Raw genomic sequence first — 13661 nt, forward strand, 5'->3', positions numbered from 1 at the left:
TTCTATGCCTCAACTCATCGATGGCAAATTTTGAAGCAACATCTGGGAACATCCTCTCTAACACTGAAACCTCTGAGTGCCACGCAATGAGAAAGTCAAGTGGAAGCAATAAAGCCTATCAAACACCAAATTGGGAAGATAGATGATGCCATAGTTGCCATTATGGAGGATAATGCTATGACGGGAACTGTTTGTGGGAGAACAGCAGCAGAGGGAAATGGACTCACCAGAAACATACGTAACTTCAAATTTTTGTGTGGCTTAGTGTTGTGCCATGACATACTATCTGAAATAAATGTAAGCAAGAGACTCCAAGATGTTGACTTTGACATATCTGGAGCAATGAAACAACTGGACGAAGCAAAGTCATACCTAAAGTCTTACTAGTCAGATGAGGGATTTCAAAACATTCTGAAGAGTGCACAGAAGTTGGCAGAGGAACTTCACATTGAAGCTATATTCCCACCCATTCAAGAATACAAGAGTCACAGATGGAGAAGACATTTTGATCACAGGGCATGGGATAATTCCATAAGAAACCCCAAACAACAATTCAAAGTTGAATTCTTTAACCAGGTGCTAGATTATGCAATACTGTCAGTTGAAGAACGTTTCATGCAGCTCAAGGAACATTTGGGATGTATATTTGAGATGTTGTATGATATTCCAAAACTCCTCACTACTATACGTGAAGAAGACCTACACCAGAAATGCAGGGCATTAGAGACAGTGTTGATGCATGATGACATGCGCGATATTGCAATCTTTGTAAAATGTCCAACCCTCTCATTTTGTACGTGTGCAATTAAATAGTTAACAATGCTGACATTTCAGTAATCCTGAGTGAGATGAATAGGACACATTTTAGAGCTATTACATTTTCTCTTTAAATCCCAGGCTGACATCACTGCATTAATCACACTCGGTTTACATTTTGACTTAAAAAGCAAGTTACAGTTAACTTAAAATGAGATTTTGGCTTGCATATGGAGTGCATGATTGGGCCCCAAGCAGTATGTATTTTAATTATCAGTGGACCAGCGGAGGCCACATGTGGCTTTTTGTTCATTGTCTTCTAACAGCACTTTATAACTCTGGATTTGAGTCTCTTCTTTTTGATTATTGGTTACCATTGATTTTCCTTTGAAATATTGAGTCGTACTCTAGTCTTCTCCCTGTTACGAAAAGAGCTAATACTATTATTTAAAAAATTGGGATCTTTGGCTGAAACCTTTGCACAGATGTCTCAAATCAAACTACTGAGAGGTAGAGTCTTGTTTAGCTAACTAGGCAGCCCTACTGTTTCCAGATGCAAAGGTTCCTTGTTAACTGCTGAAACAGGTTTCTCATAATAAGAATGTGTGCATTTAATGTTTACTCATTTGGTTACCTTCTCATATTTGACAGCATCCCTGTCAGGCTTTTGTAATTTGTATTTTTGCCAAAATGTACTCATGCATCAGTTGCTTTCATTTATTTTTAATTTGCTCCTTTTATGTGAATAAACTGCTCTGTAGATGGTTAGATGAGCCGTCAAAGAGAATTGCCGTTTACTGGACAATGCTTGTGCTAGTGACAACAGGAAAAATAAAGACTTAAAATTCACTAGATGATACGATTCTGTTATGGTGGTGAAACTACATTCAGAGCAGACATGGGGTTTCCATTATTCTTTACCTCTCTCTACAAATTATCCTCTTTGTAAAAAATATTATTTTTTTTTAACTTTTTTCATTTTTTTGAACAAAACTCCAATTGCTTTAGAGAGCCAAATAAACACTTTAAAAGAGAAACTGTCTGTTTCAACCTAGCCAATCCCTGTCTCTGAACAGACACCAGTCTGTAGTGATTGGATTCAACCATTGAATCCCATGTGTTTCTAAGCCCCCTAGTAGAGTAACTGGTTCTTAGCTTTAGATCTCCCATTCCTAGAGACAGATTTTGCCTCTGACACCTTTCTTGGGCAGTGGTGCCTCACAGCCTGGCTGCCTTGGACCCCAAAACCAGTTCCATAACCCTTCTGAACCCCCAGCTGCTTAGGCACATTCCCCCAAAGTCCACTTCACTATGGAAGCTCGGGTTTCTCAATTAACCTCTTCAGGGACTACATGGCAGTACAGCAAGGAACAGAGGCTCAGCAAAGGAATATCTTAATCACAAACACATTAGTCTTAAAAAAAAAAAAAAAAAAAAAAAAAAAAAGAAAGAAAATTACAGATCTATGGTAAATGACAAACTCCCAATGCAATTCCCCTTAGTCTGACCTCACCACTTCTGTGATCACTGGAATTGGTCTGAGTCCTTAGGCCAGGCAGCCCTTCCAACCATCTTGGCCTGGCCATCTTATTTTTAGTGGTGGAATGGCTTCCCTTGATTAGAGAAACACCTCTTTTAAAATCAACTCTGTCCCGCATTTCCTCAGGTGCTGCCTGCAAGCTTGGGGGTAAGGACTATGTTCCAGGCCTGTTCTCCTTTAGCTTCTGTGTAGAGAGACATTCAAAGTCAATAGCCCTGTGGTGATAAAAAAAAACATTGTTCTTGTAACAAAGCATAGTACAATGTTGATGGTTCTGTCACAGCTTCTCAAGGACAATCTATCCACTATGTCTCACGCCTCTGCCACAAAATGGATGCTCTAATCTACAATGAAAGTTACAATCCTAAATGGTAAAAACAAAATGAAATTCACAATGTGACAACACATCCCCAAACTGTCACAATGTCAAAGCAATTTTAAGCAACAACTGTCATTGTTTCAGTGTCTCCATACACTGAATGCAGACTGTCATAAACAGATAGTTAAGGGTTAATGTCTCTTTTACCTGTAAGGGGTTAACAAACAGTGAACCTGGAACACCTGACCAGAAGACCAATCAGGAGACAAGATACTTTAGAAATCTGGGTGGAGAGAAGTCTTTGTTGTGTGTGTTTTTCTTTGTCTGTTGTTCTCTCTGGGTTCTGAGAGTGACCACACGTACCTACAGGCTCTCTAATTTCTGTTCAAATTTTAGTAAGTACAACAGTAGAAAGGCGGTTGAGTTCTTTTTGATTGTTTCTTTATTTGACAATGTGTATTTTGGCTGGAAGGTTTTAATGGTATTTTGCTGGAAGATTTTTTAATTTGTATGTATAGCTGGGGGAGGATTCTCTCTAGTGTTCTATTAGCTGAAAGACCCTGTAATATTCCATCTTGATTTACAGACGATAATTTTTACTTTGTTATTCTTTTATTAAAAGCTTTTCTTTTAAGACCTAGTAATTTTTCCCCCTTGGTTAAGGCTCAAAGAACTGAGTCTGTTACTCACCAGGGATTTGTGGAGAAGGAGAATGAAGGAGGAGGGGAAAGGTGAATTTCTTTTGTTTTAATCTCATGGAGCTTGACATCTGTTTGCCTCTGAGTTGAGGGGAAAAGAGGAAGGGGCGGAGTAACATTCCTCTCTGTTTTAAGATTTCAAGGAGTTGAATCCAGTGCTCCTAGCTGTCCCAGGGAGGGGCATGGAATCTTAGGAGGAAGAGAGGAGGGACGGGAAATGGTTTATTTCCCTTTGTTGTGAGACTCAGGGGGTTTGGGTCTTGAGGGTCCCCAGGGAAGGTTTTGGGGGGACCAGAGTATACCAGGCACTCCAAGTCCTGGTTGGTGGCAGCACTACAAGATCTAAGCTGGTAATTAAGCTTAGGGGGATTCATGCTGGTACCCCAGCTTTTGGACTCTAAGGTTCAGAGTGGGGTTTTATACCATGACACAGATAGTTGAGATTTTAACCATATAAAAGTTTGGAAATATAAAGCTGAGATTTTCAAAAAAGTTTAAAGAAGTTAGGTGCCCAAATACTACTGAATTCCAATGGATTTTGGTCACCTACCTTATTTAGGCCTTTTTGCAAAATCCAGTACACAACTTAAAGTTCTCACTAAACAACCAGAACTCTGTCCCCTGGCACATATATATACAGCAGCATTGTCTAATGGTCCCAACGTCATTGTGTCGGAGTCTCATGTTTATTATATATCAGTACTTGTTCCCACCATGTACTCTCTTGCCATGCCTGGGTATGGTTGCTGCTTCTCAGTTGGTTTTTGTCCTTTTTATTTCCTGAGTTTGTCTGTCTCTATCTTTTTTCCAGGTTGTCTCTTAATTTTATATTTATTTTGGGAAGGGTGGAGGTTATTTTCCATTTTACACTTTTCTTCTTGTTCTTTATTTTGTGTTTTTCCCATTGCCTGTTTTTCTTTCTCATAGTTCCTTTTTTGACTTCCCAATTTTCATCCTACGTTTGCTACGTTTATGTTCCTTTCTACTGGCTTCAGTGGGGATGGATTTCCATTTAATGAAGGATGCCTGTTTGGCTCAGATAAACTTTTGCAGGCTCCATTTAACAGACTGTATTTTGTCTTGCCTTCTTGCTTTCATTTTAGTTTAAGGGTATACATGACTTCTGGTTTCCTCAAGTAGCTTCCATGCTGAATGTAAATATTTTAATTTCCTCACTTTAAACTTTAGGAGCTTTTTAAATAACTTCATTTATTTTAAAAAATCCCCCTTTCTAAAGTTTGATATCATTGATTTTTGGTACAATCCCTCCCCCAAGGATGTTGAATTTAATTATGCTGTGATGACTATTGCTTAATGACTCAACTATAGTTACAACTTTTTTTTTTTTTAAAGAAAGAACTTTCTCTTTGTTACTTAGTAGTAGGTTGAGAGTATCCTCTCCTCTTCTGTGCTGCAGAACTAACTTTTCCAAGAAACAAAATAATTTTAAGTGTCAAGAAACTGCCTCTTTTAACCTTGTGACATATGACTAGTTTATATGCAGGCAGCTGACATCTCCGTCAAGATTTAACACTTGTTATCTTTTTCTTGACCTGGAGGCAGGTAATATAACCATATTGGTATATTAACATTTGGATGAATTTGGATTTGTATCCATACAGATTCTAGTATATGGTCTTCTATACACAGCAATGTTTTTCATAGGTTTCCATGAAATCTTTCAAGTATAGTGTGATTTTTCCAATTTCTACTACGTAATCTATTTTCTCTGTATAGCTTCTACCCAACTAATACAGAATATAGTTTATTTTCCATCATTCTATCATATTTCAAAAATGTTTGTTATGTCAAAGTCCTCTCCAATTACCAGGTACTGTAATTCACCAACTTTTGCTCCTAATTTCTCACACTGGTGTGCAGACATTTATAATGTTTAGTTTTGACTGTGTGCCTAATTTTAAAACAGTTTTATATGCCTTCATGTTCTTCCTCTAATTTATTAACTAGGAAAAAGAAATGAGAGTTATTTACAAGGTTAAAGGATGTAAAACACACACACACAACTGTGTTAGAGTCAGAGATTCCAAAAGGAAACAGTGGCAGCTATATATGCAAGCTTTATATGTCCTGAAGGACTAACCCAAACTAAGCAGTTTGAAGTGCTCAGCAGTTTGGACGTCAACAAATTACCTCTTACGGCACAGTGTCACATAATTCATAGAATCATTCAGAAACAAAATTAATAGGTGCATTGACAATGTTATATTCCTACAGCAGTCACCATATGATTCCTTCCAGATCACAAAAGAGCAGGGCCAGGTAGAGCACACTTTGACAACACACATTACTCTGGTTTCTATTAAAATGGTCTTTCAAAATCATTCATTGCTGCATTGAGCTCTTCTAATAAACTTATATCCGGTAGTTCAAATTCAGCAGACAGCCGGTGCACCTCTGCCCTCTGCCCGGTGGCAACTTTTCCCACTTTGCTTCAGAGATGTTGTACAGGACAGAGCAGGCAGTTATAATCACTGGGATTCCCACCAGGCCAGTAGCAATCTGGCATAGCAAGTTTCCACAGAACAATCGCCACTCGCTTCTCCACTGTCAGTGCAGCTCTCATTTTGGTGTCCCTAAGGGGAGGGCTGGGGCAGGCTCAGTGCACAGATCCAAGAATGTAGCCTTGCACATCTGAAAGTTCTGCAGCCACCGCTTATCATTCCAAACCTGCATTATAAAGCAACCCAACCAGTCAATGCTTATTTCTTGGGTCCAGAAGCAGCGCTGCACCACCTGCAGCTGCTCTGTGAATGCCACCAACAACCTTGAATTTGTTCTTGCTATGTCCAATGGCAATCTGTCCTCCATCGAATCATCATGTTTCCCACTCATTTGGTTCTTCTTGCAATTCTGCAAATACTCCAGGATCATAAGATACCTTTTTACTGATATAAGTGCATCTACGCTAGTGCCGATATAGCTATCGCCGCTCATTGGAGGTGGTTTAATAATTATGTTGATGGCATAGAGTGGCTACTGGAGTGATCTTACAGCAGTACAGATGTGTGGCTCTAAGCTCACTAGGGTAGATGTGGCCCTAGCCAGCCCTACATGTAGCACTGGAGGTATTTCAGACAAAGTTACTGTGGAGACCAAGGATTTATATATTTCACCTAATAATCTCATTTTAGCTTCCACAACCTGCACGTCTCTCTTTGACCTCCTATAGAGTTGGTACCAACATCCCTACAACCACAGGCTGCTCTCCAGCATAGACAGCAAATTTGAAAAATCAGGACAAGGGGTTGAGGGTAATTAGGGTGACCAGACAGCAAGTGTGAAAAATCAGGATGGGGGGTGGGGGATAAAAGGACCCTGTATAACAAAAAGACCCAAAAATCTGGACTGTAATTATAAAATCAAGACATCTGGTCACCCTAATGGTAATAGGTGCCTACATAAGAAAAAGCCCCAAATATCTGGACTGTCTCCATAAAATTGTGACATCTGATCACCTTTCTCCATCATGAACTAGAAAGTTTATCTAGATATTTTATGACGTGCACGGAGCTTTGCAGCACTGATCTAACCACAGACCAGCTATTAACCCGAGCCTCCAGGATAACTGGACTCAACACAGCCCTACCCAGCCGGACCGCGCTTGCCGTACAAGATGGCAGCGCCCGCAGGCCTAGACGAACTCCGGGCTACACGGGAGGCTCCACCCCGTAGGAACACGAGACCGGAAGTGTCCGTTAATACGGGCGCTCCGGCTGTGTACCCGCCGGAACCGTCTGTGGGTGCAGCAGGATGCGGGGGCTGCAGCGCGGTGGGTTCCTGCTGCCGGAGAGAAGCCGGCGTTCCGCTGCGGGCCCAGGCGCAGACAGGTGAGGGGCAGCGGGTGGCTGCGGAACCCGGCGCGCGGTTCTCTGTACGGGGGCGGGGGGCTGCTGGAACATGGTGCTGCTGCTGCTTCTTCCCTGCCGCGCCCGGCTGCCGATGGCGCCTCCTCGAGCGCCCAGCCCCAGGCATCCTACCGCGGCAGACCCCAAATGTGGCCCAGCCCCAGGAATCCCCGCGTGGGGTTCTCCCCGCGCCCCGCCAGATGTGCGCGGTGGGGTCGCGCTGTTCCCGCGCTGCGGCAGTGCCGGGCTGGCCAAGGGCAGGGTTTACAAGGGGGTGTGTTCTCCTCGTGCTTGTGGGGTCCAGAGCAGCCTGCGGGGTGTCTCATGTTGGTCTCTCCCTGCTGATGTGTCCAGCTGTTTCCCGGATCTGGGATGGGGGAGTGCGGGGGGGTATGGTGCTGCCTGGCTCCTCCCACGTGATTCGGCTTGCAGGATCGGGGCCAGAGGCCTCAGTCCTGCAAACAGACACTTGTAACCGTGCAGGACGTGAGTCCTTCCAGTGAAGTCAGTGCTGCTCACATCTGCAGGTACTCACATGCTTGAAACTGTGTGCAGGATTGGAGTATTAGAACCCCATCCTGCAAATGAGTGGCTTTCCAGGCACACTTGTGGACATAGGACAGGATGGGACCCCGTGTCATTGAGTTCAACCCCTGCCATCATAGGCTGCATCATCAGATGGTCCCCTTCATCAAACTCCACCTGAAAATTAGGTGGTTTACACTGGAGGACATTAAAGTAAGTGGGGCTACACATGGGTGCATAGTCACCTTGTACTATCAGGGCCTATATTACTTAGTGCAGGTCTACAGTTAAAACACTGCATCGATGCAGTTGCACCGCTGTGGTGCTTAAGTGAAGACATTGCTGTGCTGATGAGACAGCTGCTTCTGTCAGTCTAGTTAATCCACCTCTGCGACAGGTTGTAGCTGTGTTGACAGGAGAAGCTCTCCTGCGGACATAGCGCTGCCTACACTGGACATTAGGTTGTGTAACTACATGACTCAGGGGTGTGAAAAATTCACACCCCCGACCAATGTAGTTATATCGATATAAGTCTAAGTGTAGGCATACCTTAAGACCAGGTCTAAACTATAATATGCTACAGCAATGCAGCTCTGCCATGGTAGCGCTTCAGTGTAGACACTACCTATGCTGACATGAGGGGTGATCCATGTCCCTGAGAGGCAGTAACTAGGTTGATGAAAGAATTCTACATGGGGATTTAGGCTGGTTAACAATGCTGCTCAGAGGTGTGAATTTTTCACATCCCTTACCAACTTACTTAAACTGACCTAATTTTCTAGTGTAGATCAGGTGTTGGGATCCAAGGAATTACTGCTGTGCAGGATCATAGAAGTACTTATATTCACTGATGAAGTAGAAATAGGTGTTCCCCAAATGCATACATTACGGCAGCACTTACCAAAGCTTTGGGCACATCCCTGTCTGTCTGGACCTCCCAGTTGTTTTGCGGAGTCTTCTTTGATTTTAAAAACAGGTCAAAGGTGTGAACTGCCCCAATCATTTTAATGGGTGACATACGTAGATGCTGGTATTGAGGCTTTAAATGTCAGCATTGTGAACTATTATGTTGCTCATCAAATTAGACGAATATCATGAGAATTTCAGTTGCTTGGGCCTTTAGCAGCACTTGCTGGGGTTGAAGGAGTGAGACATGAGCTTTCAGAAGTTTGAGAAATACTGGATTCTGGACCAAATTCTTTTTAGTTACAGTGATGTAAATGAGTGGAATTACTCTAGATTTTGGTGTAATTGGTGTAACCAAGACCTGAATTTAGACTCATTAGCATTTAACTCACCCATTCTCCTGGGTGTGTCATTTGCTTTGATTCCTTATTTACTGCTGAACAGAGTCCAGTACATTTTAAAAATTCCATGTTGCTTTATGATCCTGAGCTGTACTTAGGTCTTTGTCTGAATAGTGGCAGTTTGATTTTCTTAGTTTTATATTAAAGAAATTTTGAATAAATTCTTAAACATCTATTCATCTGTCCTGCTTTTTTCATTGCAGTCTATAAGAAAATCTTTAGTGCTATTTTGAGTGGGTGAAGCGGCGGAGGAGGAAAAATGCCCAGACAAACAGCAGTGACAGTTACTGTGGCCACCCTGTTGGGCATTGCAGTAGGGGGTCTGGTTTTGTGGAAAGTAAGCCAGCATCGAAAAAAAAGAGTCTGTCGTGGTTGTAACCAAGTTGGAGCTCTGAGAAGGTCAGAAGATGAGGAACTGACGGAAGTGGAGGAGAAGGAGTTACATTCATGTGTTAGTTCTCTCACCATTTCCTGGGTAGAGAAGATCCTTGGTGCAGAAATAGTGATAATTTCAGAGGCAGAGGAGTGGGATCGAGTGGAACCATTACTGAAGAAGGAGCTGCAGAGGTGTCCAATCCTTGGGATTGACTGCGAGTGGGTAAGTGTTTGATCAAGGAAAATCTGTTCTCCAGTCTCCTAGGGCAAAGGCAGAGAATTGATGAGGCTTTGAATATTTCTTGGATCAACACCATTGGATTACCTAGGGAGGTGGTGGAATCTCCTTCCTTAGAGGTTTTTAAGGTCAGGCTTGACAAAGCCCTGGCTGGGATGATTTAGTTGGGGATTGATCCTGCTTTGAGCAGGGGGTTGGACTAGATGACCTCCTGAGGTCCATTCCAACCCTGAGATTCTATGATTCATTTCTGGTTTAAGTAGTTAGAATGGACACACCAGAAATGACTCTTGAAATTGCCTGTGTGGTTATCACCAGGGAACCCAATAAGGGTCTATTGATTTTGATTTTAATAAAAACTTAAATTAACCGAGCATGGATTTGAAATGTATTGAGATCATCATTTGTTAAACTTTTGGAATAACTCTTAACATATTCTATTGATGGAATTATAACTGTTTTTGATTGATTAGATACTATATATTTGTACAGTGTTTCTTTCAAGTTAACTTGCTAGAATTGTATTAATTTAGCCTTATTTTTTAAGGAGCTTACCTATTTTAAAAACTATAACTAGTTAAAAATAAACTAAAAGAGGAGAAATTGCAGCTATTTATAATTGAACATGTAAAATATTGGACCTAACAGAACGTGAAATTCCCAGAAGAGGGCCAGCACAAGGCTTATTTAAGTGTTCACAACTGGTTTTCAGTGGGATTTAAGTGATGTCTAGACCCTGGGCTGGCCCTCTTCTGGAGGGTGAATTTCACCTACACTGCATACATTAACCAAACTAAGGGGGGAAAAAAAGGACCGAATGATGAAATCTGTTAGGCTGTGAAATAGTCACCCAAGGAAAATGGGGGAAGCTATATTGCTTGTGTCTCTTAAAATTAGACTTGATAATGCACTGGAGAATATACTGTATGAAACAATGCTACAGTGGACGGGTTCTCAGGACAAATTATTTGGTGGCCTCAGAGTGCAGCCACCAACTCTTGCTGGTGGCCGCTCTCACACTTTTCTCTAACAAACTTAGTTAGCTTTAGGAAAAACAAATAAATATGCACATATACACATCCAAATCATTGTAATTTATTTATTGCCAGCTAGTAAGTCTCTCGTGAAAAGTGATATTAACAAACATACAGATCTGCTGTGAAAAGTGAGACTTACTCAGCCCTGTCAAGCCTGGGGACGAATTAAGCCCTGGATGGGGGCCAGGGGAGGCAGTAAGTGGGTTGGAGCCTGAAGCTCGGTGTCCAGAGGATGGGGCCTACTACTATGCAGCTGGAGCCTGTAGCCCCATGGCCTAAGCCTCACTGCCCCTGGGAAGGTGGGGAAGTCACTGGCTGCCTGCTCCTCCAGCATTGTGCCCCAGGTGTCTCCAGAGTTGGGCAGGGCCCAGCCCCAGCAGCCAACACCAAGGCGGTGCATCCAGAAGCACCAAGGAGAGGGAGGGGCCACTACTTTGCCCCCTCCCAATCACAACCCAGCATGCTGTGGCTGCAAGCAAAAGGCCCTGGTTGCCGCATTTGAGGTACGCTGGACTAGATCACTTACTAGGTCTTTTGTATCTGTAATGCCTATGATTCTGTTGTGGCTTGTTCTATACCCAGACACTAATACTCTAACGCCAGTGCTGTTTGGTTCTTTGATTTCAGGTGTCAGTGGAAGGAAAGGCCAGTCCTGTATCCCTCTTGCAGATGGCCTCTTCCAGTGGCTTTTGCATTCTTGTTCGATTACCCAAGTTGGTCAGCAATGGACAGACTGTCCCAAAGTCTTTACTGAACATCTTGGTAGATAGCACTATATTAAAAGTTGGAGTCGGATGTTGGGAAGATTCTTGCAAGCTACTTCAGGACTATGGCCTTGCAGTCAAAGGGAGCGTAGACCTCCGGTACCTCGCAATGAGACAGAGGTGTGTATCCATAGGCAACAGCAGTGTACTTGAGGTGTACAATTTTAATTGGAAATCTTAAAAAATGAATTTGATTCTGATGAAGGATGCTACATTGGTAGTCCTGGATTTGTCCTCAAACAGTTATGGCCTGGGTAGCAGTAGTGCAAGCCTCCTCTTTTTTCCCTCCCCATCCATCCCCTTGCAGTATGCCTCAAACTATGACCCAGGCAGAACAACTCTTCCGGGGACAAGGGGGTAGAGTCTCCATGGCCCATTCAGTCCTTGCGCTCTGTGCTGAGGCTGTAAGTATGGAAGCCAAGTAGTACCATTTGTGGTGGTGGGTTTTGTAATGAGGGCGTCTATTAGGAACTCAACTAATACTTACAATATATACACCCTGCTTGGAACTTCTACCCAGTGGCTCACAATTTCAAACTAAACTAGTACTGAATTGTAAGAGAGTCTTGATGATTAAGACAAAGACTTTAAAGAGGTAGAAAGGGAAATACACCTGGTCTCCATATACAGTAGACTGTTTTTTCTCTCCATCTTCTAGGGTGTACTACTAATTTTGTCCTCTTGAAAGGGGTCTTGCAGACCCATTCTGAGTGCTTATGGGCTTTCACACCATGGAAAACACTGGTTATATCATAATCAAGTGAACAGCCTTCTCAGACTGGCTCCGTATCTAACAGCCAGGATTTGAAACATTGCCTGTCACCATTTACACCATGTACATAAACACGGCAACTTAACTGTTCATTTATGTGCATGGTGACTACTGAAAGGAAAGTTAAACTTCAAATATTGGAGACCCTATCTTCCTTCCTCCCACCTAAATATTTGGATTTGGCCTACATTGCTTTTGGAGGAGGGGAGAGCAAACTGACATGCATATTGGATATAGTGCTCAGTGATCAAGGAAGACCCACAAACAAATTCTAACTATGTAAATTGAGTGGTCAGCACATGAGTGGAAAGAGATGATTATCAGACTTCTTGAGAAATGTACAAAATTAATCAGCTTTTAATTTTTTCCTTTAATAATTCTGTTTCCAGTGAAACATTGAAGATACAACAATATTTTCTAATATTACTTTCATGTTAAAGGAATAAAGTTATAACCTTTTGCCTAGAAACACTCCTCAATTGCAATATTTTACAGGCCTCTGTCCTGTGTACCTGATTTGGTATGTAGGTCTGTTGGTCTTGTGCTGCCACTTTAGCAACGATGATTAGAGAATATGGAATCCTTAAGTCTTTCATCGGGCAGTTGAAATGTGTATTTTCTGATTCTTCTCCTCTAAAGCAGTGACTGGATCTCTCATTTCTCAGCAAAATGTAGCCCATTCCTCGCCATTTGGTCAAGTGGCATTTCAATTCCATACAGCAAACTTGCCTGTTACTGTACGATCTCTCTCCTTTCATTCAGAGGCAGACAGCTGATGGAAAGATCCCCACTCTTTCTCTCAAAAAGAAATTCTTAGATTCTGTAATGGTCTAGTGTCTGTATTATGTGAAACAGCTTCAAGAGGGAATTGGTTACATTCATGCTTGAGATCTTCTGCTCTAAAACTAACCAGTGACCTAAAGAACCAAGAGCTATGCTAGCTTAGCCAGTGAAGCTTACAGATGAGCAGGTGTCCTGTTCCGATAGTGGTCACTGACACATATATCATCTAATCACACACTTCAGTAGTTCCTCTTGTTCAAATAAATTCGGGGTGGATGCAAACATTTTTCAAGTTGATTGGTTCTTTTATCCATTTATTTGCTTTTGTTTGTTAAACTGAAGGAAGGATCTGCTCTGTAATGGACTCAGCCTCAAATCTCTAGCTGAGAGCATCTTAAACTGCCCTCTCGACAAATCTCTTCATTTGCGCTGCAGCAACTGGGAGGCAGAAGAGCTGACTCCAGACCAGGTGTGTCTTCTGATTGTAGCTATTCTTTTGTGAGGAGGAATAGTCTTGTGGCTAAAGGACAGGATTTGGAGTCAAGAGATCTGGGGTCTGTTCCAGCTCTGCCACAAGCTCAGAGTGTGACTGGTCCAGATGTTTCATCTCTCTCTGCTTCAGTTTCCCTCTCTTTAAATGGGGATAATTTCCTGTCTTGGAGGGGTGTGTGTGGGGGTGGG

The 13661-nt window shown here is 42.5% G+C and overlaps 1 protein-coding gene across 1 annotated transcript in view; it reads left to right on the forward strand.

Annotated features, from left to right (window-relative positions):
* Nucleotides 1-7061: 7061 nt before the first annotated feature.
* Nucleotides 7062-13661, forward strand: part of EXD2 (exonuclease 3'-5' domain containing 2) — a 17828-nt gene continuing 11228 nt past the window's right edge. The window contains exons 1-4 of the mRNA XM_032774802.2: nt 7062-7161; nt 9215-9609; nt 11289-11545; nt 13323-13449. Coding sequence (XP_032630693.1) covers nt 9271-9609; nt 11289-11545; nt 13323-13449 — 723 coding nt within the window. The 5' untranslated portion in view covers nt 7062-7161; nt 9215-9270. The remainder of the gene's footprint in view (nt 7162-9214; nt 9610-11288; nt 11546-13322; nt 13450-13661) is intronic.

The sequence above is a fragment of the Chelonoidis abingdonii genome, chromosome 4, assembly GCF_003597395.2.
Source record: "Chelonoidis abingdonii isolate Lonesome George chromosome 4, CheloAbing_2.0, whole genome shotgun sequence".
Taxonomy (NCBI): domain Eukaryota; kingdom Metazoa; phylum Chordata; order Testudines; family Testudinidae; genus Chelonoidis; species Chelonoidis abingdonii.